General features: G+C 45.6%; 1 protein-coding gene across 4 annotated transcripts in view; it reads right to left on the bottom strand.

Moving 5' to 3' along the window:
- Positions 1–27,954, bottom strand: part of MACROD1 (mono-ADP ribosylhydrolase 1) — a 312,448-nt gene that overhangs the window by 65,174 nt on the left and 219,320 nt on the right. For 3 of the 4 annotated variants that reach the window (XM_080985741.1, XM_080985742.1, XM_080985744.1), the window contains exon 4: positions 16,714–16,743. The exons of the other annotated variant lie outside the window; for it this stretch is intronic. In XM_080985741.1, coding sequence (XP_080841867.1) covers positions 16,714–16,743 — 30 coding nt within the window. The remainder of the gene's footprint in view (positions 1–16,713; positions 16,744–27,954) is intronic. 4 annotated transcript variants of the gene reach the window in all.

Genomic DNA, 27,954 nt, shown 5'->3' with positions numbered 1-27,954 from the left:
TCCTTCCCTCCTCTTTCAAACTGACACACTGCATTCCTTACCTATTGAAGCATGTTTAGTCTTCACTAGGCTGTTGTTGTTTTGCCCTCTTAGGCTTAAAAAAAGAGAGTTCTACTTCTCTAAACCTCAAGGTTCCCCAGAACACGCTGTTTATATTGTTTCTCAAAGGCCCCATTACAGCTCAGTTTCCACCATAGTTTGTTATTAGAGGGAGCAATATAAGTCAACCCACTTTCACCTCTTCTCATTCTGATTTCTTCATCCTACATTTTCCCTTTCTCTGTTCTCCACCTCTGTTCTTCCATACCCACCACAATCCAATTTCTTCCTTCCTTGGAAAGTCATGGTGGCCAAAGTTATACAAGACCAGTAAACACAATCAACTGTAGATCTAAACAGACAACCATTTTAAAAGAGTGTGCTTCGATCCTCACCCCAGCTATGACTGCTCTTAAAACAGGCTTTTGAAACGGCACAAAAAACCTGCAAAGGTGTGCATACAATTGTCAGCAATGGTATCATACCACCTTGACCTTCCCCTCTTTCCCCAAACCCCTATTGTCTGTTTGGATCCCTACTGCAAAGTTATGCTGGTTTTATATTACTCCACCTATCATGGCTTGGGAACTGTGGTTTAGTGAGGGTACGCAGAAGGATTCTTTCCCCATATTTCATTTCATTTCATCCTCTTTGCTACAATACGGGACAGTTTTTAAGCCACAGAAGTGACAAAATATATAACAAAGATCACACATCCTACAACAATCAGATCCAACGCAAATGCCATAATGAAAAAAGTGTCTATGAAAATAAACAACTTAAATCAATTGATTTAAGTTAACTGTTAACTGTTAACGTAACTGAGCAGCAAAGTCACAAAGCTTATAAAATGTAATCCATTTGAAATATAGTATTGCACGATAAAAAGCAACTCTCAAAACCAGCAAATGATAAGCAGAAAACCACTCCCACCAATTACAATAAATCATTACTAGATTATAATCAATAAAAATAACAGCAAAGTCACAACACATAAAATACACCGCAGCCCGTGTTTGTTTGTTTGTTTCAAAAAATTAACTGAGCAGCAAAGTCACAAAGCTTATAAAATGACAAAATGCTTATCCTCAACACATCCATCCTTTACAGCAGGGGGTTCCCAAATTGCGGCATGTGGACCATCAGTGGCCACAATAGTAATTCAGGTGCCCCGGGCACCTGTGGATTTGCTGCTTAAGAAATATTCATATTGATTTTTAATTGTACTTTTATTGCTTATATTGTGTCTAAACGCATTGCAATTCAAACTGCAATACAATAAAATACAATATAGAAGAAATAAAAGCAGCAATAGAAATGCAATTAAAAACACAGTATCTAGCACCACACATTATAATTGACACAAGAGGCATAAAAATTAATGATTTTCAAGTAGTCTGTGGGCAAAAAGCTTGGGAGCCACTGTCTTACAGAATTAGAGTTTCCAGGGATTCCTGGGGAGCAGGGCTATTCTAACAATTAAGAGTCCATGATGTAAAGATGCCAGCCTCATACCTAACCACTGATTTGTTCATTCATTCATTTTTATTTATCTCATTTATAAACCGCCTTTCCACATATATTTTACCCAAACCACAAGTCCAGGATGAATAAAGAACATGGTATTGGACTAGGGATGGGGGAGGAATTCAATTAATTTCACACTTAAAAGGCAAGTATAGCAAATTTCACGCTATTCCAACAATGCACAAATCGAAGCACAGCCATCCCTCCCAAATTTGTGAATTTTGCAGTGAAGTCCTCCAACCAAAAATAATGTATCCTAGGGTGAAGTGAGCATTTAAAATGCATGTATTAGTGACAATAACATACAAAAATGCATTATATTATAGAAAAAATGCTTTTGCAAAAATGTTTATGTCAGGCACAATTGCACACACACAGATATTTGGAGAAATTTGCACAGAAATACTGATGAGTTTTCATGAGAACGTTTAAAAATTAAGTAAGTCACAAACTGATATACAAATGTGGAGAACTGAAGATTGGGGGGGGGGGGATGAGAACCAGAGCAAAAACAAAAGTGAAGGATCTGCCCATCTCTATAGCCAACATAGCCCCCAACATTTCACAGATGAAAGTAGGGATGTCCATAGCCTCATATCGAAGGCGATTGCCTAGTTTCTCACCACAGGGCGCACCTTTCACATTGATGAATACTCTTCTCTGTCTTCTGCATCTGATATTCATTCACACTGCAACAGCTTGCCTTGCTCTATGTTAAAAGCTAGGAAGGAATTTGTTCTTCTGGTTAAATGAGGGGGTGGGAGCGTGTGGTCATTGGACTACAGCTCCCATTATCCCTGATTGTTGGCTATGCTTGCTGCGGCTGATGGGAAAGGTGGCCCCAACAAGTACTGGAAGGCCCACTGGTTCCCCACCCCTGGGCTAAACCAATGAATATAAGAAGAGCCCTATGTAGTTCACCATCCAGCTTAGATATCTAGTTATTTAAGCCTAGTTTTAGGCCACAAAGCACCTTACGACCACAGTGGCCAACCTAGGGAGGTTGCTTATGCATAATCAAAAAGTAGGGAATGCATTGCCTCGCCTGGATAGCTTGGTTGGTTAAAGCATGGTGCTAATAATGCCAAGGTTGCTGGTTCGATCCCCTCTTGGGACAGCTGCATATCCTGCATTGCAGGGGGTTGGACAAGATGACCCAACTCTACAATTCTATGATTCTATGAGCAGAGGAGACAGATCTGCATAAAATCTGCTTATGCTAATATATATGCATAGATGTAGAAGTAAAATACATATTGCCGTAGTGGGGAAGACAGAGACCAGATGATCTGTGTGCCAGCTCAGCCTATAGTCAACTTCAGGGTCCCTCCTGCCTTTCCTCCTTATAGTTTTCTCTATTTAAACCAGACTTAGACCAACCAGCTCTTCAAAATATGTACGATATCTTCAAATAAAGGTCTGTCCTCTATAAAGTAGGCCGTGTGGTCACCTTAGGCCCACAAAATGCCTGTAAGAAGCCCACAAGCAGGACACGGTGGTGCTCTATAAACAAACCAGCAAGCAAATAATTGCCTTGCGCAGATAAAAGAAAAGGGTGTGCAGACAGCATTCTCTGAAACGGCCCACTAAGGTCACCTCTAGCCTGTCAGCATTGTGCAGGAAGGAATTCAATCACATACCAGAAATTTAGACCTGCACAATTAAAGTGGATTAAAGCACTCTGTCAACTCACTGCAAGAAACCCACTTTAAAAAATAAACAGTAGACGACTGATTAACCAAAAACAATGGGCTTTTTGTGGATAGGGGATGTGATGGTGGGAAAATGCAGTGAAAAGTGTGGGATGAACAGATGATTCATGGGAAGGTGTATAAACACTGTGCAAGCCAATGAATGCTGATTGTCATATAAACTCCCCACAAACAAATCAGAAGGAATGCTCACTAAAGACTGGCTATAGCCTAACCTGTGGGTAAGCAAACAGGGTAAACGCTCAATAAACAGGCCGTATGGAGGAGCTCCGAGGAGTCAATTTTCTCACCCCTTCCAGCGTTCTGGCCAATGAATGCAAACTAGGAGGATGACTGAAAGGCGCTAGGCCCTTAGTTTTTAAATTCTAGGATACTTCAATTGGGCGAATACTGAAGCTTGTTCAGTAACGTTAACATATCAGGCTACCTGTATTTCTGTTCTGGCTGCACTGCAACGATTCCTCGCCTGCTTCAGGCACCCCCTCCGCACAAAATCCCTGGCCACAGGCCTGTGGTGCCTTGGAGCATGCCTGGCATGGAAAGCAGTTGGACAGGCAATGCCCAGCGGTCCATCCATAGCTGTTTCCTTGAGCATCATCTCACTTCTTGCAGAGCTGAAGTAGAGGCTGCTGCAGATTCGTGGGGGTTTAAAATCCAGCTCTTTCGCTGTCTTTTGTGCTAAAGGCAGCCCCCCACTTGCTCCTACCGTAATGCATCCGTTAATGGGGTAGTGGAAGCAATTGGCCCCTTGCCTTAAACACTGTTTTTTCTTCTTTATTTTTCTAAAAAGCACCAGCTTGACGTCCGGTGTGAGAAGATATAAGGGACAGCAGGGAGGGGCCCCTCTGGAAGCTTCCCCTATTGACAGTTTGTTGTTCTCTTCATTAGCTTGGCTTGACAGAGATTTATGGCAGATTTTTGTGAAATAGCCGAGTTCCGAGGTCCAGCTTTTTAACGCCACGGCGAGATTTATGGCACTTAGCAGCGCGAGAGTGCATTAACGGAAGGGCAGCTTTCCTTCCCCCAATTCCCCCGCCCGCCCCGCTCCCCATCTTTCTTCCTCTCTTTTTAATTTGATTGCAAAACAACTTTTAAAGGCAGGAAAATAAAATCCAAGGTAATGGGCTTAATTGTACTTCTGGACAAGGACGTCTGGGGAGGGACACTAGAGTGCAATGGATGGGAAGGGAGGGGGGGAGAGAGAGAAGAGCCGGGACGCGTGGATGAAGGGTGTGCTTAAGTTAAAGGGCGTTGGGAGTTATTGTGGGATTGGTCCTAAACTAAATAGTAAGCTGTCTGCAGCATCCGCATGACACCGTCGGCATCGAAAGTCCACCCCAAGGGTCGCCGCCAGTCCAACTCAGAGGAGACCCACTGGAGTTAATAGACACATCTAACTTAGGTTCTCTGACTTGGTGACAATTCTGTGGCTTTTTTCTCATTAATCTGGGTTTAACCTTTCTGGGGATAATTCTGGGGATAGGTAAAAGAACCAAAAACAATGTTACCAGTGACACAGCTGCAAGTTAAAAACCCCAACTCCCAGGCCATCTCATCTTGAATTAGCCAATTCTAAGTCAATCCGTGATCGCTGGATTTATAAAATTATTATCTGCAATGTGAACTGATGGTGGTCTATTAGAAGTATTATTTGTATATTACCTTTTATATCTGTTTCCCTGGTGTTTGTCATAGCAGTTTAGATTTGCCACAACCAATCTGTATTTGTAGGTGCAGTATATGGGCTAGTCCCATGTTTTGTAATGACCATTGTGCCACTGATAAATAAAACTGCTCACAGGTCATTGTTATGATTTATAGTTATTTCCCCCCCTTTTTGTTCTTTAATTTTGTTTCATCTTTTCCTGGTCCCCCCCCATTTCCCCTTTTCTTTCTTGTTAAATTCAGAAATTAATAGCGTTATTGCTATTAATGATTCGATTTCTTACCCGCCCTTCACCATAGAACAGGTTACAGGAATTTAAAATTGAACACAAAAAACAGTTTAAAACAAATTACACTTCCAGGAATAGGATGGGATCTGAAAATCTATCTCTCAGGTGTCAAAGGAAGCTTGACAGGCCAGGGTGAAGAGCTGTGTCTTCTGCAGAGCTGAAAAATGTTAGCAGGACAGAGGGAGCTCATCTCCTTCAACCTTAGAACTGATAAACTCTGGGGATGGGTTGTAAGTCCAGTATAGGAAGCAGCGCCCCCCAAGAGAGTCTTGTTAAGATATTACAAGACACTTCTGTGCAAATAAATCTTTGGGAAGTATGTCTTTGTGGAGGCCACGGTGTACCATGAACTCCCCTAACTGGAATAAAAGCTATTTCCTGCTTTGAAAAAGCTGCAAGCGTGGTTACCATGATAATTTGTGGTATTTGTGTGTGTGTGTGCGAGAGAGAGAGAGAGAGAGAATTCAAGTAGCTTGTAATACTTTACAGACCTTCCAAGCATCCCTATTTTCCAGAGACAATCCCAGATTTACAGAAGCCGTCCCGGTTTCTGATTTGATTCCGGCATGTCCTGCTTTTCCTTAGAACTAGGGGCGTAGGAAGGGGGTGGGTGGGTGCAGACCGCCTGGGGTGCCATCCCTGAGGGGGGTGACATCGCTGCACCGCCCCCCCGGACGCTCGCTGTGGGCGGTGCCCCCGGGAGGCTCGCGGCAGGCAGCGCACCCCTGGGACACTCACCCTGCCCCCGCGGGTGCCAGAGCAGCTAGCTCCGCCTCTGCTTTTTACCCCTATTTTCATCAGAGAAATGTTGGGAGTGTATGGATTTATGCGACCCTGGAGCAAAGGTAATAAGTAACTAAACCAAACAACCTTTAGAAGACATCTGAAGGCAGCCCTGTATAGGGAAGTTTTTAAATGTTTAATGCTTTGCTATGTTTTTATGTATGTTGGTTCCCAGCAGCTGATATTCAGAAGCATTGCTCCCTCTGACAGTGGTGGCAGAACACAGCCATTGGGGTTGTAGCCATTGATAGCCACTGCATTAATCATTGGGTGTGTGCACTCCCTAACAGCCACCTGTCACCAGAAGCTATCAGTGCTCACTTCAGCAAGCTTTTGCGAGTGACCAAAAGCCCAAGGAGTCTTCAGATGTACAAAAACTCAAAGGTAATGGCCATCTTTAAGCTTTGTGCAACCGAAACGTATTATCTATACATCTATTTTTCTACTCTTTGTTTTTATCACCTTTCACCCAGCTTTTTTTGGGGGGGGGGCTGGATTTACTTTTTAGGGAGTACATTTATGTGCCTGCGCAATCCATTTTTGTTTTCAAGTGGTTCATCCTGCAGCTTTCCTGACAGCATGTTTTCCCATCATTCGTATATATCTATATCTATCTGTATCCACAAATTTTCAAGCCCATTCTGCTTCCAGGTGTTGGAGGAACATCTGGATGAACACACTCGCAGATGCGCCCCCACAGAAGCATTTTGCAAGAGCTATTTTTAGCCCCTCCAGTAGCAGCAAAAAGCGTCCCCAGTTGTCAGGAGGATTGCTCTCTGTGGCATCAATCTTACCGTGGTTTTAAGTGAGCGCTGTCACTTCCCATTTAGGGGGAGATATACGCATATCCTTCTGGAGATGGAGAAATTGATTTTGTTCTCTCTCTCTCTCTTTCTCTTTTTAAAGCATCGAGCTATTTTGCTGATTAGGAGTTTAATTCCGCCCCCCGCTCTGGTGGGCCGAATATCTTTTGGCTATCCAGGGAAAAAGATCGCACAGCATTTGGCAAAGTGACTTTAATGGCAGGAACAATGAATGCACTTAGCCTCTTCTCCACCAACTGGGCGCATGTCTAGAGCCCCACAGCTCAGAGATGAAGCACAACATTTGTATGCATGCTGTGCTTATTTCATCTGGGCCTACAAAGGAGTATAGGGAGCCTCCTACTTCCAATCAGACCATTGGTCCATCCATCCCAGTTCTGTCTACACTGGAGTGGGAATCCTCAGGCCTAGGAGCCAGATGTGGCCTTCCAAGCCTCATTGTCAGGCCCTGGGGACTCTCCGCATGCCATGCCCTTCATTGGCCACACCCCTTCTCCCCAGGCCATGCCTCTCACTGTTCCCACTACAGTGTTTTCAGCTGGCTCATCCTTGAGTGCCTGGATGAAGAATAGGGAGGATTTGTGGGTAGAAACTACCTTAGTGTACGTTAAGATCTTATTTTTCAGATTTCACTTTTGGATAAAATTGTTCATGAAGGCTGAGGAGCTTCTACATATTATCTGCCAACATTTTCCTAATTTAGCCTGCTACCTGACATTGATCAGCGATGAATCATGTATCTGCTGAGGTAACACTCCTGGTGCAAATCTGTTAACCCAGTTCTGCTCCAGTTACATGGACCTTAGAATGGGGTCAATTCAACTCGGTCCTAGGGCTGCATTAAATTAAGTTCTACTGACAGCAGACGCACTGATAATAATGAACACGTGTTAGCTATGCCCATTAATTTCAGTTCAATATGCAGTGGAGGTATGTTCATTTGGGCGAAGGGGGCACTGCTCCACCAACTTCAGTCTGCCCTCAACCAGCTCCCACCTACTTGCCTTCTTTCTTAGATTCAGTCCAGGGGGCAGCACTGGCTCTCAGCTTACTCCTCCTTGGTCTCAGTGTTGATCTTTGTTGAGAGAGGAGGATGGTGACAAAACTAGAATTAGTTGGCTCTGCCTGCCATTGGCTGTGACTCTGCCTGCCATTGGCTCACTGGCTCCACCTACTGTTGGCCCTCCTGCCTTCCGTCTCACCAGCCCCCAGTAGGCACCAGCTACCACTGTCAATAGAACTAACGTTGGATACAAACCCATTTGTTTTATAGCAGATAATCTAGTCAGAGCCAAAATATGTAGAAGACGATAGGGTGTGCACCCCAAAATAAGCTTTGGGCTACCACAGACAATGCATCCACAACTGTCCAGGAGAGTTGCCTACTTGCATGAAGAATGGTTTGATGTGCATGGCAAGATGCCATATACAACGTTGCGACAACCAAGGTGACAAAGACGGCTCTGAATCTGTCCTTGAAGTAGTAGAGAATGATGACAATGACTTTTACGAGGCGTTAAAACTTTGGAGGAAACCTTGTACCTAACTTTTTCTTCTTTGCGGATTTGTGAATGAAGGTATAGTAGCAACGCAGTAGCGTAATACTAAAAATATTCTTGTGGATGTGCTGTATTGTTCTCTTTTGCTTTCTTCTCTCTGATTTTTTTACTTCACATAAAATATATATTGCATTTGACAAGTTCTTTTGTCATTTTCTTGCTCATATTGGATTGCTATTTATTTCTGGCAATTATTATTATTATTTATACAGCTAAATAATTTTTTTTTTGAGTGAAAGCAACTCAGAACGGACAGCCACCATGGCTAATAATTTTACTAGGTCATATTCTTTTTTTTTGGGGGGGGGAGTACTTAGTTTAATCCCTCAGGATGGTACCGTCCAACCTATTTTAAGACACACAAGTAATTGGGAGGAACCATGCTGGCAGATAAGAATGGGTGAGTATTGCTTTATACCAGCCCAGCAGAGAGATTATTGATCACTGATCAGTGTAAGATAGCAGACTAAATGAGGAAAGTTTTGGTATATAACATGCCAAAATGTTGGTATATAATTGGGTAAAAGCTGTGAAACCCCCCATATGGATATTGTGTATTTTTGACTATTTGTTTACATGATTAAGGTATGTTTTTCGTTGAAAGCTACTCAGGGTTGATAAATTACTATGGTCATGGGCTATATAAAAAAAAGGCTACCTTATTTTTTCATTCCAGATGGTAACAACCAAGCCTTCTGGCTCCTAGTCTAATCACCCCTGTTTTGCCCAGGGTATGTGTGTGCCTTTTAAAACCAGGAGAGAAAGGGGGAGCTAGTGAGGGGCTGAGGATAGAGGAACGTATGAGTGCAATCCTGAACGGTGTTAATTATTTGCACATAATTCTATGAGCCTTAGGAGGAAGAGAGGAAGAGTGTTAAAAGCTCATGAATAGTATATTTTTTTACTATAAAAAAATGAACATTGTACATAAAATTATTTTTGCGGTTTTGAAAATTATGCCTGTACATAAAATTATTTTTGCGGTTTTGAATATTATGCCCCATTGTGTCCCCCCCCCCGCAGTCTCTCGCTTTCTCCCTCCCTCCCTCCCTCCCTCCCTCCCTTCTCTCTTTCTCTCTCTCCAGAGGTTAGATCTCTGAAGGGCGGAGGATGCCAGTTCAGATAATAAATGTTGCTGAATGCATTGTGAGTTGCCGCTACCCTGAAATAACAACAGCTTAGATTCATCGTAAGATTAAAGCTTCTGAAGTTGATTTTATTTATTTATTTAAAGAAAGAAAGCCGTTGCGGTTGGTTTGCTAGCGCAACACTCAAGTGCAATTGTGTGAGGGGAGATAAGCAGGGGCTGAACTGCGGTGATTCAGGCAGCAATGCTAGGTGTAAGGACCTGTACAACGTCTGAGGCCCTGCCTAATCAGAACAGACCCACTGAAATTAACGAGTGTGATTCACTTAGCTCCATTCATTTCAATGGGCCTAGTTTAAGTAGAATCTTGGATACCACTCCGTTTTAATTTGTGGGAGGGGTGACAGCATTATCAACTACCTTGGGTCCTACAGTCAGCAGGAAGGCCCTGTTGCTGGTGCCACTGCTGACTGATGCCTGGTGGTGTTGACCCGTTACAGGGACTTATTGATGGTGGCTCCCTGGCTGAGGAATTCTCTCCTTGGTGCGGTGCAACTATTCCCCTCATTACTAATTTCCAGGAAGAAGTTAAAAACATTCCTGTTTACTCCCAGACATTTGCTGGCTGAAATCTACTGCTGCTGGCCACCTTGAAATATTCAGGCATTAAGGTATGTGATTGTTAAAAAAGCTTTTATATTATTTTTAATTTTATTGTTTTACCACATTGGTGTTTGCCTTCCTGGCCTCATAGAGGGGGGAGGGCAGGGCAGAGCTGCCAACTTGAATAAACTTTTGGGGGACCCAGGTAAGCCCCACCCCACATAAACAATCACATGACGTAGCACACACACACACACCCCATTTGAGTGGCAATGCCCATCAACCTTTGAGGGGCCCAGCCCCATCAAATAATTTATTGGGGGGCCCAAAGGGACCTCAGCCCCTAGGAGTTGGCTCCTACAGAGGATGGGGAGAGGGAGGAGGAAGAGGTGGGAGGGGAATAATTTGGCTTTGTCAAAATGTCTTGGACTAGTCCCGCAGATGTTGCTTGTGACAAAGGCATTTTCTTGCTGGCTATCCACTTGTAAGGGCCAAACTACATTTGTCATGTGGTCTACACTTCACCACCATCAGAAGGAGGCAATGCATCACCAAAAAGACAGAGGGGAAAACAAATGAAGAACTGGATTTGCATAAAATATTCTGATGGTAATTCACATATCTAAATGCAAATTTGGAAACACAGGAAATTGTCTAGCTCAGCTTCTGGTATCCACCCAGCTTATTACTGTCCACACAGACTGGCAGCAGCTTTTACAAAGTTTCAGACAATGTGCCCTGCTGCCCCACTGCCCTACCTGGAAATGCTGGGATTCAACTGCAGGTTCTTTTGCATGCAAAGTACAGTGGTACCTCGGGTTAAGTACTTAATTCATTCCAGAGGTCCGTACGTAACCTGAAACTGTTCTTAACCTGAAGCAGCACTTTAGCTAATGGGGCCTCCTGCTGCCGCCGCGCCACCGGAGCACAATTTTTGTTCTCATCCTGAAGCAAAGTTCTTAACCTGAAGCACTATTTCTGGGTTAGCAGAGTCTGTAACCTGAAGCGTATGTAACCCGAGGTACCACTGTACTGTACATGCAATCCAGCGTCCCCTGTACTGGCAGAGGAAAACATGCAGTCAGATAGAGAAGCACACCTGGATGAGCTCCAGCTCTGGAGATTGGGCACACTGTTTCAGCACCTTCTCTCCCCCCCCAAGCAACCAGGTGTGTGGTCTACACGGAAGGCTCCCTGCAGAGTGAGTGCAATGGCGTGGCCTGGGATGTGGTGGTGGTGGGGAATGAAAGCTACCTTTCCCTAGGATTCTAGATTCAGGTAGGTAGCTGTGTTGGTCTGACGCAGTCGAAATAAATTAATTAAAAATTTGTCCAGTAGCACCTTAGAGACCAACTAAGTAATTCTGGGTATAAGCTTTCGTCTGCATGCAGGTATCTGAAGAAGTGTGCATGCAGATGAAAGCTTATACCCAGAACTAAGTTGGTCTCTAAGGTGCTACTAGACAATTTTTTTATTTATTTCCCTAGGATGCCTTTTGTTGCTCCAAGCAGAGAGCTAAGTCAATCACTTGGAAGCATAGGAGGGAGCTGCCTGGAGGGATTCTACCTGCATGCTTTCTTGCACCTGCCTAGCTCAGTGGTAGAGCATCAATCCCTGGCATGCCCAGGTAGACATACCCCTGCATGAAACCTTGGAGAGAATTTGGTAGTTGTTGTAGAGAGTCCTGAGCTGGGTGGGCCAATGGCTTGACAAGGCAGCTTCCTGTGTTCATTTGTTGCTCTCACCCACTCAGCACTGCCCATCGTTGTTGGTGGGGAATTTCTGTGGTTGCAAAAGGTAGGAAGTTGATTGACATTCCAGCAACACTGCACAGCAGGTGTGCTTGCTAAGTGAGATGCATTCTGCGACAGAAATGGGGGAAGGACACTGTCTGGGCCACAGCCAGTCATGAATTACTCCTCTGCTAAATAAGCTCAAGCCTCAAATACTGAAGCTCAGTAGTAGAGCATCTGCTTGACGTGCAAAAGGTCCCAGGTTCAACCCCCAACACCCCCAGGTAGTGCTGAGAATGCCCATTGCCTGAAACCCTGGAGAGCAGCTGCCAGTAAGGATGTAAGAGAATTCTGTTGGAAACGGGAGAGGAATTTGACACAATTTGGATGTTCGTCTAAGGTCAGGACCAGAAATCGCACAAGCAAATACAAGTGGTGTTTGCTGTTGCAGGGTTTTTTGTTTTTGTTTTAGTCTGCAAACGTTATGTTCATGGCATTTCCCTTCCATCAAAATGCATTGAAATTAATGACCTAAGTGGGACAGCCGAACTGCAGTGGAACAGAAACAGAACTGATTGTGACGAACACAGGATGAGATGGAAATTGCTGCCTCCTGATGTCCCTAGCTGCCAGTCACTGCAGACAACACTGAGCTCGGCGACCAAGTAGTCTGACTCAGAAAAGAGCAGTATCCTATGACTAATACAGTGGGAGAGGTGGGAGAGGGAGAGCCATGAATCTCTTAAAACTTTTTTGCACAACTCTCCATGCACAAGAAGAGAGGGCAAAGAGATTGCGACTCCTTGGTGACCAGCAACTAGCTCACCAGGCTAATACCAAAGCTCTTGTTTCAAGGCCTAGGTTCCTGGTATACTACCAACATATATTTCTCAAACCATGTGGACTAGATCCTTAGATCGGCACGTATTCTCTCAGACCTTGCAGGCTGGATTCTTAGCAGCTTCATGTTTTCTCTCAGTCCTTGTGGACTAGATTCTCAGAATCTGCATGTTTTGTCTCACACCTTGTACAGTGGTACCTCAGGTTAAGAACTTAATTTGTTCCGGAGGTCCGTACTTAACCTGAAACTGTTCTTAACCTGAAGCACCACTTTAGCTAATGGGGCCTCCTGCTGCTGCCGCGCCACTGGAGCACGAAGTTCTTAACCTGAAGCACTATTTCTGGGTTAGCGGAGTCTGTAACCTGAAGCGTATGTAACCTGAAGCGTATGTAACCCGAGGTACCACTGTACACTTGATTCTTGGGAGCGGCACATTTTCTTTCAGACCGTGAGGTCCAGATGCTTGGAAAGCCAGATTCTTCTAATCTTGTTAGGTTCCCCTGCTGCAGAACAGAAGGAGCCTCTTTGTCCAGGCTGGCTGTGCTGTGCTATGCCCCCCCCCCGGCCAATCCCTGTCCCCCACTTCGCTGCTGCGTCTGCAGGACTGGTAAGCTGAGGAAGAGGTTGGGCGAGCAAGTGGGTGGGTGGGTGGGTCGTTAGGCAGCCTGCAGCTTCAGCGTTTATTTGCGAGCTGTGAGATCACAGGTTAATGGACGGGAGGATAAATCCCGGTTGGTTCTTGTTTATCACCGTACGAAAAAAGCCCCACGCACACTGGCGACAGGTCCAGGACTTTAAAGAGTGGAAATAAAATGGGATCACTTCGGGTCAGGCATAAATAAAGGACCCATTAACATTGGCAGTGATGCCGCTGGGAGCGAGTGGCCTCAGGATGGGGCTTGTTTGTTTGCCTGACTCCTTCATTTCCTAGCAATTTTCTTCTGCTGGCTGGCTCGGCTTCCAGACTCCTGCCACCTTGGGCTTTGACTTTGTGAAATCTTGGCTCAGCGAGGCCTATGCTGCATGGCATGGATGGGATACAGATGAGGGGGCTGTAGTGGCAGAGACCGGTAAAGGGCAGCCTTGCCTCTGGGGGGCACTGTGCTGCAGGTTAGAGCAGGCTTGGCCAGAGGACCATTTCAGAGGACCCCCTCCCCACACTCTTGTATCTCTGCAGTGTTGGGAGTCCCTAGAAAGCCGCTCTTTCTTTAAACCAGTCTGCAAGTTCGTGAAGAGAATTGCTAGCAGTCCAGGTAAATGAATGAATCAAGTAACTGCAGGCTGCTGTGAACTCCAAATCGCCCACCCACAGAGAAGGATGCCTGCCGTCTCTCTGCGTGAGTAACTGCCCTGGACTTGCCTCTTTCCAAAGTCTCCTTTTGTGGGTGGGGTGGGGTAGAGGGAGGCAATTTTGCTGCACCTCTGCCTCATGCATGGTTGGATTAGTCCATGCCTGCAGCAAAATTCCCTGCCCCCAGAGGAGGCTGTTTGTTGCTTCTCTGCATGAGTGACTGTTCTCGGCTTGCCTCCATCCAATGAACCTTCTTGGGAGTTGAGGGGAGGGGAGGACAGGGGAAGAATAATTCTACCATGCATCTGCATAGAGGGTGTCTCCACCATGTGATCACTTGCACTGGAGAATTAACAGAATGTACCAATCCTCAAGAAAGCTCATCGGGTGTGGGGGAGGCTTTGGCCCTCCAGCTGTTTGCTGAACTACAACTCCCATCATCCCTGGACATTGGCCATACTTGCTGGGGCTCATGGGTAAATGGTTATTCCCTTCTGAAGTGGCATAACTGCTGTAGTTAAAGCTAACTTCAACTTACCTGGGAGTAAGTCCCAATCAACTCAGTAGGACTCACACCAGAGTAGACAGGGATAGGATTATCCCATAATTATCCCACTTTTTTATGGTGGCTGTGTTTTAAATATGTTTTCCCCCTGCTGCTTTATAATATTTCGTGGCTACATTATTTGTGCTTCTGCTGGTGTCAAACTGTTTCCAAATTTATTTACTTGTTTGTTTATTAAGATGGTTAATTTCTTGTTTTAAGGCTGTGTACACACCACACAGAAATACTAGCTGCAGTGATCCTGGGCATGTCAGCTGCCAGGGCGCATAGCTGTCCTCCTCCTGAAAGTGCATCTCTCTCTGTGTGTGTCTGTCTGTGTACCATATGTGAGCAAAAACTAAGCCGACCTCAACCTGCACCAGGGGACACCTGCCTGCCTAACACCTGGAGAGCTGTGAGCATCTTGGAGAGCTATGTGCTGCCACTGGCCAAGCGTGACCTCCACTCCCTGCTTTACAGATAAATCCTGGGAGTCGCTGGCCCTCCCAGGTGCCATGTCAAAAGCCAAGCACAACCTGCTACTTGCATGGAGAGCAGCCTTTGCAGAAGAGCCCTGGGGAGTGCGGGCGGCTTCTTATTCAGAGCACATAGTATGCTGACAATGCCCACCATTTTGGAAAAGGGCAAAGGAAAGGACACATACGTGGGGGGTGGGAGGGCCCTTACTCATCCAAATTCGGTGTGGTCCACAGCTTCCCCCCTCTATTCTATAGCACAATGTCAAGCCAAGAAGTCATCACAAAAGAACTTAGAACTTTCTCATTGGCAGAAAGACCCAGAGGGCAGGGGGAGCAATAGATGTTTAGCCCCACTTTTTTTCTGAACACCCAGTCTGCCTGCCTCCATCATATCCCCTACAGCCCACTAGCCTTTGAATGGCCCTGTCTGGCCTTTCTACGCTCAGCTTTTAAAGAACATCTAGTCCAGGCTTTTATTTATTTTGCCAGCTCCCTGTATGTATGGTTTTATCAGATGCTGTTTTTGTTGCATGTTTGTTCAATTGTTTGATTGTAAACTGCCTTGTGAGGGCTCACTCTGAAAGGTGGGGTAGCACTCAGGATGTCTGGATTTGTTTTGGTTTCTCAGTGTTTTCCATTTCCCCAGCAATTTACAGATTGACTGTTTTTAAAAAACGATAATCATAAAAAACCATCAATATTTTATATGAAGTTTTGACTAATATGCACAATTTTGTAGGCAAATTATCCTACTATAATGCATTTTTGTATGTTATTTTAATCAGTGTGCGCATTTTGAACCACATTTCCCCCAACATGTGCATTTTTCTGCATATTATTTGGTTAGAGAATTGCACTGCAAAATTCAGAAAAGTGAATGTGTCTTTTGGTTTGCATAACATTTTGAGAAGAACAAATTAGGCAGCTCCACATCAAAATGCAAACAAAATGGGATTTCTGTCCTCTCCCTAGGTAGCACAATATTAAACAACCAAATAAATAACACACCAAGAGTCAAAATTTATCTTAATATTCTTTCCAAACACTTGTTTTGTTCTGCCTAGCCAGGTGAAAAAACACCTTTCTCTGCCTGAATCCCTGGAGAGCTGCTGCCAGTCAGAGTAGACCAACCTTTTCTGACCAAGGGGCACATTTTTAATTTTGAGAGAGTTTTAGGGTTGCCAGTCACAAAATGGATGCTGTGGAGGTGTGGCATAACACAACATGTTGTAGGACAACGACACATGGAGGAGCACCATGTTGGTTACCCCTTCTTGTACTGCTTGACCCCATCAGCTATCACCAAAAGGTGGAGTGCCCCTGCAGATGGAGGTTCTATTTTGCCTCATTATGAGTGGTGATTCATAGACCTATTCTCCAAGTATTTGTTTTTCCTTTTTTTAAAAAAAATAATTAAAAAGCTATCTCACCTGGTAATGAAATGCTGTAAGTTATGTACTGTGGAAGACATACTTATTTAACATTGTGCCGTTCTTGAACTTAAGATCACAACCTTCTGCTTTATACTATGTCCAGCTTCTTGTCTATCTAGTCCACCACTGACTGGCAGCAGCTCTCCAGGGATTCAGCCAGCTGGGCATCTCATGTATTCTGAACAGCCACAGGCAGTACCTAACTCCCAGCACCCTGTGCTTCCTTCCCCCTCCCTTTCAAACCAGTAGAGATATTAATTTGAATGCTGTGAAGAAGAAAAAGGTATCAATTAGAAGACTCACCACCGCCTCCTCCCAGCAGGGAACTGTTAGCTACAAAGAAAACACAGAGAAAGATGATGTTATTAAATTGCTGCCTGCTCAGGAACCATTTCACTTTAGTTCATTCACAAAAAAAGCAGGGGGAAGCATTACAATACTAACTCATTTGGCTTTTTGGAAGGCTCCTTCTTCCCTCCAGCCCTTGTCCCAACCCTTGGAGTCCCCTCCACCCCCACTTTGCACCAAGCTGCTTCTCTTACCAGGCCCATCTCCCTGTGGGAACTCAGGTACCGAAAGTCAAAGCATCTTCATCCCTTTGTCTGAATCATAGGGTCCTAGAGTTGGAAGGGACCACAAGGGTGATCTAGTCCAACCCCCTGCAATACAGGAATATTTTCCTCAATGTGGGGATCAACCCCACGACCCTGAGCTCAAGAGTCTCATGCTCTACCAGCTGAGCTATTTGTGCAACCGCATTTCACTCTGTAATCTTCTCTGTGTCGAGTTTCTGACTGCAAAGTCACTTGGGGCAGAGACCTGTCCTTCTGCGCTTGATAAAAGGCCATGCCTGCTGATGGCTTTATATACAGATAGACCAGGGGGCGGGAACCTTTTGGCCTCACAGGCCTGGTCTTTATCTCCCCCACTCCTCTGGGCCATCTTTGACAGGTGGGCAATATGACACGCTATTGACATCAGGACCATAGTTGTGGACACTCTGGTGAGAAATGCTTAGAGCAGGGGTCAGCAACCTTTTTCAGCTGTGGGCCGGTCCACCGTCCCTCAGACCATGTGGTGGGCCGGACTATATTTTGAAAAATAAATGAATGAATGAATTCCTATGCCCCACAAATAACCCAAAGATGCATTTTAAATAAAAGGACACATTCTACTCATGTAAAAACCACGCCAATTCCCAGAACGTCCGTGGGCCGGATTAAGAAGGTGATTGGGCCGCATCTAGCCCACAGGCCTTAGGTTGCCTACCCCTGGCTTAGAGGAAAGGGATAGGTGAACCTTGAATTTCACTTTTTCTCAGTTTCTTATTTTTTCAGTCTGAAGTTCAGTTTTCCACATTTCCACATAAGCTTGCATTTTCCCCCAGAAAACCCTTGTGTAAATTAAGCATCTTAGTGCAGAATTATCTTAATAGGTACATTTCCCAAATCAATTTCCCCAGCTACAATGTATTTTTTCCTTTATTTTGCTTAATATATGCATTTTAATGTGCACTTTATGCATTCTTGTCCATTTTAATTGGCTAGAGAACTGCACTGCAAGATTTGTAGAAGTCTGGGTTTCAAAGGATGGCTGCATTTCAGTTCATTTACTGCTCCAGAAAGTGCAAGTTACCAAACCAAATTTCTCTTTGATTCCCAACAGGGCAAGAAGGCAAAATCCCTCCCCGTGCTGGCTGCCCCCCCCCCAAGCATTCTGATCACCTCGTAATGGGAGGTTTGCAGCTGACGGCCTCTCCCTCCCTGAATCTCTTCAATCCATTTTGAAAATCATTCTAAGTTTAATTCATTGTTTTAACCACCTGCTTTTAATGTTGGTCTTATTGATTGCCCTTTTCATGTTTGTTTTTTATTCTGACTTCATATTGTTTTTATTGTTTTCTTGGAGGGTAAGGCTGTCAATGCCAGTGTGGTGTAGTGGTTCAGAGCGGTAGACTCGTAATCTGGTGAACCGGGTTTGATTCCCCGCTCCTCTACATGCAGCTGCTGGGTGACCTTGGGCTAGTCACACTTCTCTGAAGTCTCTCAGCCCCACTCACCTCACAGAGTGTTTGTTGTGGGGGAGGAAGGGAAAGGAGATTGTTAGCTGCTTTGAGACTCCTTAGGGTAGTGATAAAGCGGGATATCAAATCCAAACTCTTCTTCTTCTTCTTATCCGCAATGGCTGTTTTCTACCTCCACTGTCAGAGGTTGCATGTGCCTCTGAATAACTGAGAATCACATGTGCTTGTTGTGAGCTCCCCACAGGCACCTGGCTATACTGATCCTACCCCAAAAATATTCAGGGGGCCCAAAAGTGCTCAGCCGCCCCCAGGAGCTGGAGCTTCTGTCCAGCAGCAACCCCCTTCATTGTCTATCATGCTGTCCTCAGGACTTTGAGCAATTGGCCAAAGGGTGCTATGCAAATACACAAAATAAAGAAGTAAACAAGCAAAGAAACCAACACAGGCTAGCACCTATCACCACATCGTGGATATACTAATCTGCCAAATAAATAAAAGGTAGCAGCACATCTTGTGGAAGTGAGTTCCACATCCTACATCCCTGCTTACTTTTATACTCTAAACCTGATTCACTGGGAGACCCCTGGGTTGAAAGGGATCTGCTTGCATAAGCCTATGTTGAAGTTGGACACTACTTATGGGCTGTATCCAATGCTTCTCCTTCTCAGAGTAAGTCATGCCCATTAATTTCAATGGGTGTCCTCTGAGTAGAACTAGCATTAGATACAGCCCTGTATTTCCCTGGGCTTTCGCTACTGGGGGCAACCTGTAGGATAAGCCGTGTTTATGCTTCAAATCAGCTTGTAGACAAAATCTCCTCACTGTTTTCCCCCTCAAACTCCTGTCCCCAGTTACAGCTGGAAATAAATGCCGTTCCAGACTTCATTCATGCCCTAGCAGTTTGCTGAAGGTTTAGCACCTGTTACCGAGAAGTTACCTTGGCAACGGGAGCATCGCATACGATTGCTGTCACCTCGGAAACACCCAGTACAGAATAAGCCCCTGTTCCCAGGGAGCCTAGCCAGGAGATCCACGCCACTGTGGTTGGAGCTGGGAGAAGTGAGGTGTGTAATGCGGGTTGGGAGGGGCACGCATGGAAACTTCAGGTCAGTCTCCCCACACCGCAGTGTGTGTGTAAACAGCCAACGGGCTACATCTCATATGGAGAGAGGGAGTCTCAAAATAGCTAGGAAAGAAGCACATCAAGAGAATGCCAAGACAAGGAAAACTGCTTATCAGGTCTTTCAGAATTAGCCTTTTCTTGGCACATATACCAGATTTGATTGGCTGCACACCTAACCCAGAGCTGCCTACAACACAGACTGGCAGCATCTCCTCAGGGTCACCTGCTTCCTGCTCCTTTCTCCTAGCTGGAGACAGCTGGAACCTGGCACCTTCTGAAGGCAAAACACGTTCTCAACTACTCAGCTATGGGCTCCTTGGGAGCTGATCAGAAGACTCCCCAAGGAGACCATCAGGAGGGCTGAAAAGCCTTCTTAGAAAAGACAGCTCACGTGTACTCTGACTGCACTCCTCTTTATGAGAGGTGATCCCTATTTTCTGGAACCTGTCCCTGGTGAATCACCGCTCAGGGCTTCTGGGAATACTCTTGTTAAAAATTTTCTTGCGGCTGAGCTGCTGGTATGGTTATTCTTCAAGATTCAGCTCCCTCCCCAGGGTCTTTAGAAATGAAATCTCTCAGCCGGGCAGGGTGGGTAGTGCACCTTGCCTCTAGCGCAGATATGCACACAGCTCACACATGAACGCTGAGTTGGCAGTGCTGCAACTGATGAGGTGTGATTTAGAACTCTGGAAAACCCATTGTGGAGAAATGGCAGTCTTGTCTGAGTGCGTCCGAACAACATTTGTGGGTGGAAAGTGTATAGGGAGCAAAAGTGGTTGTGCGTCCCGCCCCCCAAATGTCCCTGTTCTACATGTGTGGACCTGGCTGTTCTTGGTTGAGCACAAAGGTCTGAAGAGGTCTTTGGAGCGTGTTTGGATGAAAGCACATAGAAGTCTCTGCATGACTTGAAACTCTTAATATTCATTCACTATTCGGTATGCCGCCCTATACTTGCAAATCTCAGGAAAGTTCCCAACATAATATTACACCATTCCCAACTGCGGAGAGGCTTCTAGGAACACAGAAAGCAGAACATTGGGTTTTGCCTACACTCTTGGCAGAAGCTCTCCAGGATTTCAGACAGGGGTCTCTCCCAACCCTACCTGGAGATGCTTGGGATTGAATCTGGGAGCTTCTGCATGCAAAGCAGAAGTAGCAGTAAGTAAGCTTCTCAGTGCAAGGATTTGCCCTGGCAACATGGGGCTGCCCCCTCTCCTCTCTTGAGTCCTCCTAAATCTTCTCTGTGGGTTCTCCCAGCCCTCCATAGCGGGAGGAAAGTCCTGTTGCACAGGCAGACATCATTGTGCTGATGGGGCTTCTAGTGGTTGGATACTGCTGAGCTGCAGCTGCAGTCTGTCCTCAAACAGACTTCTGGCTTGCTCTTGCCCCCTGAAACATAGGCACGTGCCTTATAGTGAATCAGTCCATTTGGTCCATATAGCTCAGTATTGTCTACACTGACTTGTAGTGGCTCCTCAGGACTTCAGGCAGTGGTCTCTCCCAGCCCTACTTAGTGATGCAGGGGACTGAACCTGTGACTTTCTGCATGCAGAACAGAAGTTCTACAACCCAGCTACAGCCCTTCCCCACATCTCAATTGCATTTGGGTTAGAGCAGGAAACTTGGGACGGAACATGCAGGAAAGGGGTGTTGGGAGCAGTGCTTGCATGCATCACACCAGTTTTTTGTTTGTTTGTTTTTTTGCAAATATATCCTTAACAAAAAATATTTTAAAAATAACTTGACTTATACATCAGAGGAGGACAGGCTGCGGTAGAGTAAACGAAGACCGCAGCTGGAGTAGAATTGCTGGCAATGCGTCATAGTGTGGGGAGGGAGGGAAGCAATCTTTTGTATGAGAATTGGGGTGTTGCAAGCACGTTTCACCAGCTTACACTGGGGAGGGGGCTGAATGGCTTTTCCACCCACCACCAATCTTCTCTTGAAATTTGCAGTTGATGGGGGGATGCGGAATGTGTGTGTCCCAGGGTGTACCTTCAGTTCATGAAAAGAAACAAATTCTTCAGAGTGGTTTGAAAGCTTTCCTCGCTTCTGCTCAAACATGTTGTGCAAGATTATTATTAAGAATTCAGGACCTACGTAACCTGTTTGACCAAAAGCAACAAGGATACGAACGCATTCTCTCTGAGCAGCAATGGCACTTTGAAATCATATTCGACTTTCTCCAGCCTGAGAGTATCCCATAGAAAATGTCCCAGCATCCTCTGGAGTACTGTGTGTAGTTTGGGGCAACACATTGACAAACTGCATCTCATCCAGAGGAAAGCAGATAGGATGGTGAGCATCCTTGAAACCAAGTACTATACTAGCCATGAATAGATCAGTTGAATTCTGCATCATTTCTGCATGTAGTTATTCAAAAGTCTACTCAGAACCATAGATCAATGGTTTTGCATCTGCCTTCCATGCAGCAGGTCCCAGGTTCAATCCCTGGCATTTCCAGAAGACAAGCTGATGGGGAAAGGATGAATTAAAGATAGGAATTTGCAATTTAAAAGAAGTCTGAAAACAACTGGACGAGAGAGCATGACCAGATTTTGTTTCATTTCATTTGCTTTTAAAACATACACACCACATTTTCCAATGTGTGCTCAAAACAGCTTATTAACTAAGGGTGGGGAGGGCATGGGGGGGGCGGAATGAAAACGGCAACAATAAAATCAATATGCAAACGGCACATTGATTCCACACCGGGGCATAAAAGTTGCATTCCATTTGCTGAGGAAATTTACATGCTTGTGGCCCTCACTTGGTGCATGCAACATCCAAGGGTGCCTTAAAAAAAATGTGACCTGCCGCGCATCCAGCTCACAATGTCTGCCTGCCCCTGCAGGGCCCTTAAAAGGAAATGCTTTTTGATTGGAGCCAGTTCCCATTCCTGGCTGCCGCACTTTGAAGGATGAAAAACACGACAAGAAGTGACGAATGTGCACATTTGGGGCTGGCGTCAGTGGTCAGCATGGTTGGGCACTTGCCTATGCCCACAGCTTAGCACAGAGCTACTGGACAGCCCTGCTTGATCCCGTTGCCTGTGATTTAGCAGCAACTGAAGCAAGGCGAAGGCATACAGAAGGTATTGCATCTCCAGGTAGGGCTGGGAAAGACTCTCTGTCTGAAAACCAGAGGAACCATTGTCAAGAACCCATGCTATGTGGCTGCCTGTCAGTCACCTACAAGCTGCACTTAAGTCGGGACTTCAAACCACCTTGCAAAACACTGCTAAAACAAAAGCTCCCCCCGCCCCCTTGTTCGAACAAGGGATTCCAATGAAAACCTTTTCTTGAATCAGGGAGGAGTTGGAATGAATCTTTTCGAATTGAGCAGGATTTAACCTCTGCTGCTGGGAAGAGGTACAGCAGCCAGTGCTTTTTATTCTTTTAAAAAAAAAGTTTAGGGGTACTCTCATTTTGACTCAAGAAAATCACCATTTTATAGTTCAAATCGGGGGAAATAAATACAGTAAATGGACAAAAGTACAAAGATTCACAAAATGTTTAGGGGTATGCATACCCCTGAGTCCCCCCCCCCCAGAAAAAAAGCTCTGGGTGCAGCCAATGCAGGATGTAAGCTTGGCCTCTTGTCCTTCAGATGATGTTGCTAGTGATGTCAGCCAATGGACAGGTGGATGTGGTTTGGGGGAAATGGCCTCATGGGTCAACGTGAATACTGCCCCATTGTCTGGAGGCTCCCTACCCCCTTTAAAAAGAACTGGACTTCTTACAGTTTAGAAAGTGACTGGGAAATACACCGAAAAGTGAGGGATGGATGAATGTTTAATGGGAAGACATGTAAACACCCCGTGAATCAAATCAAGATGGATGCTCATTGTTTTTTATATCCTCCTTGCAAGCGAATCAGAACAAATGCTCAGCAAAGACCAGATACAGTGGTACCTCGGGTTACAAACGCTTCGGGTGACAGACTCCGCTAATCTGGAAGTAGTACCTCGGGAACTTTGCTTCAGGATGAGAACAGAAATTGTGCAGCGGCAGCAGCGGGAGGCCTCATTAGCTAAAGTGGTACCTCAGGTTAAGAACGGTTTCAGGTTAAGAACAGACCTCCGGAATGAATTAAGTTCTTAACCAGAGGTACCACTGTATAACCTAACCTCAGTGAAAACCTTGTGCAAGCAAATTAGGATGAATAATCAGGATAAACGGGTCACCTTAGTGTGATCCCCTTTCTGCCTGTATGGGGTTAACTGATTTTGTATTTACTGCACCCCAAAAAGTAAAATATGGTGAGGCTGCAGCTTGGGGTGGGAAGAAAACCCTATTTTAGTTCTGCTAACTGAGTTGTCAGTCTCTCAGTCGAGCTGCCAGTGCCACACAAGTGGCCTCAACAACCATATTACACACACACACACACACACACCACTTTGTGAGGCCCACCCCCGCTGCCTCTCCCTGGGTCAGCATCTGACCCCTCCGTCAGGCATCCAGACAGCCCATCTCTCCACGGACGCCTGCGCTTCCACCAGCTCCTGTCAATCACCCCAGCAAACACTTAATCCACTGGCTCCCGAGTTGTGAAGCTAATTGAGCTTGTCAGTCTTTCCCCAGCTAGACCGCATCCAGGTGGACAGCGGCCCGGAAAAAAGCTTGTCGCTTTTCGAGGGGCGGAAGAGCACCTTCCGAAAGGGATTAATTTTTGCTGTGTTCGGTTTAGGTGAGCGTCACATGAAAAAGAATAAATAATTTCTCTTCTGAGGACTCTTCCCCTCCTTCCGCCCCAACTTAATACGAAGGCTGGTGCCAATAAGAGGAATCACCAGGCAGCTGCCCGGCTGCTATTGCTGGTAACTACCCTGTGTTATGTCTCAGCTGGAGGATTCCTCCTCCAAGGGTGACCTGGAGTCCCTGTGACTTAGGAAAGCCCAGAATGTGACTAAAACTGGGGACAAGGAAGAGCTGGGACTCTCAGACCACAACCCATTGACATTAATGGCTATGTAGTACTTGGGTCCACGCGGGTGGCGCTGTGGACGTGGGTGGCGCTGTGGACGCGGGTGGCGCTGTGGGTAAAACCTCAGCGCCTAGGACTTGCCGATCGCATGGTTGGCGGTTCGAATCCCCACGGTGGGGTGAGCTCCCGTCGTTCGGTCCCAGCTCCTGCCCACCTAGCAGTTCGAAAGCACCCTTAAGTGCAAGTAGATAAATAGGTACCGCTTTATAGCGGGAAGGTAAACGGCGTTTCCGTGTGCTGCTCTGGTGCCGGTTCGCCAGAGCAGCTTCGTCACGCTGGCCACGTGACCCGGAAGTGTCTGCGGACAGCGCTGGCTCCCGGCCTCTAGAGTGAGATGAGCACACAACCCTAGAGTCTGTCAAGACTGGCCCGTATGGGCAGGGGTACCTTTACCTTTAGTACTTGGGTCCATTAATTTTAGTGGGTCTTCTCTGAGTAAAAACTAGTTGGATGCAACCCCATGTATGCCACATAGAATCATAGAGCTGGAAGGGAGCCCAGGGGTCATACTGAGTTGCATACAGGAAAAGTGGGATATCAATGCAATAATAAATTCCTAAATAAAAGAGCAGCATTACATAACACAATACCCAATTCATTAAGGTTATAGGCTCCAAGGAGTAAATTATATTGAATTCAGTGCTGCTCTCTTCTGACTGCATATGTTTATCTTTGAGCTTTAACCAAATAAAAAATAAAAATATATAGTCAGCTGAAATGCAATCTTCAGCTTTTCATTAGAAATCTTGCTAAAAAAGAAGAAGTTGCCGTTTAAACTGCTAGTGTGAAGTTGGAACCCCACTGAAGAACAGGAAAGTATCTAGCCTCAGCACTGGCTAGGACGAGAGCAATGGTCCAAAACATTTGGGGGGGGGCATCAGATTGGCAAAGGTTGCTCTATGCTAAAATGTCACAAACAGGCAATCCCCGATTTGCACGGGGGCACGTTCTGGGTCAGCGTGTGCGACAGCAGAATGCACACAAGCCTACTCTGCCCTCTTCCACCCAACCCTGCCCTGTCCTGCCCCTTTTCACAGCCCCTTCCAGGTCACTGTGATGCCCGGGTGCATGGTCATGCATCAATAAATCAGTCGTTGTCTGTAGTCAAACCTGAAATACTTATTATAACCTCGTTTGCTTGCCAGAATGAGGAAGGTCCATAATTTAGTGTGGCCTTCCAGGAGACCACCTACTCTCCTGCAGTAACAGAGGCAGTATGCTACCAACTTAGATGGTTTCAAAGGGGTTAGACCAATTCATGGCAGATATGGCTATCAATGACTACTAGTCATGATGCGTATATACTACCTCCGTATAAGAGCCAGTGGGTGTCTGAATTCTGGTTGTTGAGAGTCACAAGCATAGATAATTGGTGTTGTGCATAGATCTAAAGGTTAGTCACTGGAAGAAGAGGATGCTGGACTGGATTCTACAATTCCAGACTTGATCAGGGCTTTCGATATATCAAGGATTGTGTAAGAAAAAGCACAAAACCTGGAGCAGCTCTATACGCGCACGCAGAGCACTGTATGTGTACAAACTTGCCAGAGTCTACATGTTGAAGGGTATATTTATAAGCAGGGGCACATGTGCGTGTGTGAGTCAGGAACTGCCCGTGGGTTTATGCCAAGGTACAGCAGCCATGTGTGAGCTGGCCTGCTCCGTGTCTGCCCAGATCAAGGAAACCACCTGGGACAAACTGAAAGGAGATTTGCAGAAATACGGGGAGAGTAAATGGGATTGGACAGGCAGAACAGCAGAAGGCCGTGTGGTAGGCTCTTGGGAAGGAAGGCTACACAGATAGACAGATTAAATAGATAGGAAGAGATGGGACTGACGATACAGGGAAGGGAGGGAAGGAGACTGGAGCCTACAGGGAGGAATGAGGACCAGATGAATGGCTAGACCCAGGTAAAAATAGTTCTGTATACAGCAGTTCAAGGCAAGCAGAGAAGTGGCTGTGATGCTCAGCTCCCTGCGAATCGCAGTGGTCATTCTTTCCTTTCCTTTCTACAAAGAAAGAAAGTTTATAGCCCGTATTGTTGCAGATGTATGCTGGAAAGTGTATATGACGCAAAGTTTGTGTGGAATCTCTGAGCTGAATACCTCCTCCTCCTGCTTCCCCCAAGCAACAGAACTTGAAGAAAACTGTTGTGCAAAAATAGATAAAGACAGTTATAAACAGCAGCACAACCCGTACAAAAAATAGGAAGGAAAACATTATTTTTACTTGTGACACACTTTGGTGTGACTTTGCCCAGCTTTCAGCGTGATGGGTCCAAACTCCCAAATTGTACTATCCATTTAGAAATCACATTTTTTTTTTAGTTTCTACAAATTCCTAGGCAGAGCCAGGCACTCCTGCTCGTAGATTATATTGTTGCTGTTGTTGTTTATACACATAACATTCACATCCATTATTCAACCCACTTTCTCCCCTGGCCCTGTCCACTCCTTGCATGTGGCCCTTAGAAGGTTTTCCCTGAAGATAATGCAGCCCTGAAGTTGAAAAATGTTCCCCATGCCTGCCTTTTTAGGCCAGATTTGACCCATGGCTGCTCACCTGCTGACCCCCTAAGGATTCTTTTCCTCTCTTCCCAGCATGGAAATGTAGCAGATTATGGCTGAGGTGGTGAGAGCATGGGTCAGACAGAAATATGCCATGGGCCACAACCAGCCTAGTGACTTGGGGTTCCACAGCCCTGTCCTATAAGATGGAAAAACTTCGCAGCAGTTGTCTGTACACTCACTAAGGATGGACAGACCTGTCACTATCTGTTCCTTTCCTTTTCTCATTTTTCCAACCTTAAGTTATGTTTGCCACATTTCCACATGAGTTTGCAATTTAAAAAAAAATTATCACAAAATTCACCAGCATTTTAGTGTGTGTTTCTCCTCCTAGGCACATTTCTGCAACCAATTTCCTGTAGTATGAGACATCTGAGTGGCTTATTTTCACTGATACACACACACATTTTTATATACTCTTTCCTCCAATGTACACAGTTTTTTGGTTGGGGAACTGCATTGCAAAATCCAGAGAGGTGTGAATTTCCAAGGATAGCTGTGTTTCGGTTCACCCGTTGCTTTAGAAAGTGAAAATTAAGACAGATTCACTTCGGAATGTAAACTGGAACAGATTTCTCCCTGTCCCTTGCACACTCTGCCCTTCATTCAGCCACACGGCAAGCCAACACAGAGTGTTTTTTGCCTCGACTTTTTTGCCCCCCTCTACACAAACCCAACTTCCTCCCCCCACCATCTCTCTTTCTCTGCCTCCCCCCCCCCTTTGACAGTCCTGCACTTGGGGAATAATTAATCTAGCAGCCTGAAAGCACGGGGGCTGCTTTTATTTGCCAGATTAATATGAGCAGCTAATTAAGACAGAATGTGCTGCTCCCAAACTGCAAAG

The sequence above is a fragment of the Podarcis pityusensis genome (assembly GCF_964106645.2).
Source record: "Podarcis pityusensis genome assembly, chromosome: 16".
NCBI lineage: Eukaryota > Metazoa > Chordata > Lepidosauria > Squamata > Lacertidae > Podarcis > Podarcis pityusensis.
The sequence above is the reverse complement of the archived record's forward strand: the minus strand, read 5'-3'. Positions and strand labels throughout refer to the sequence as shown.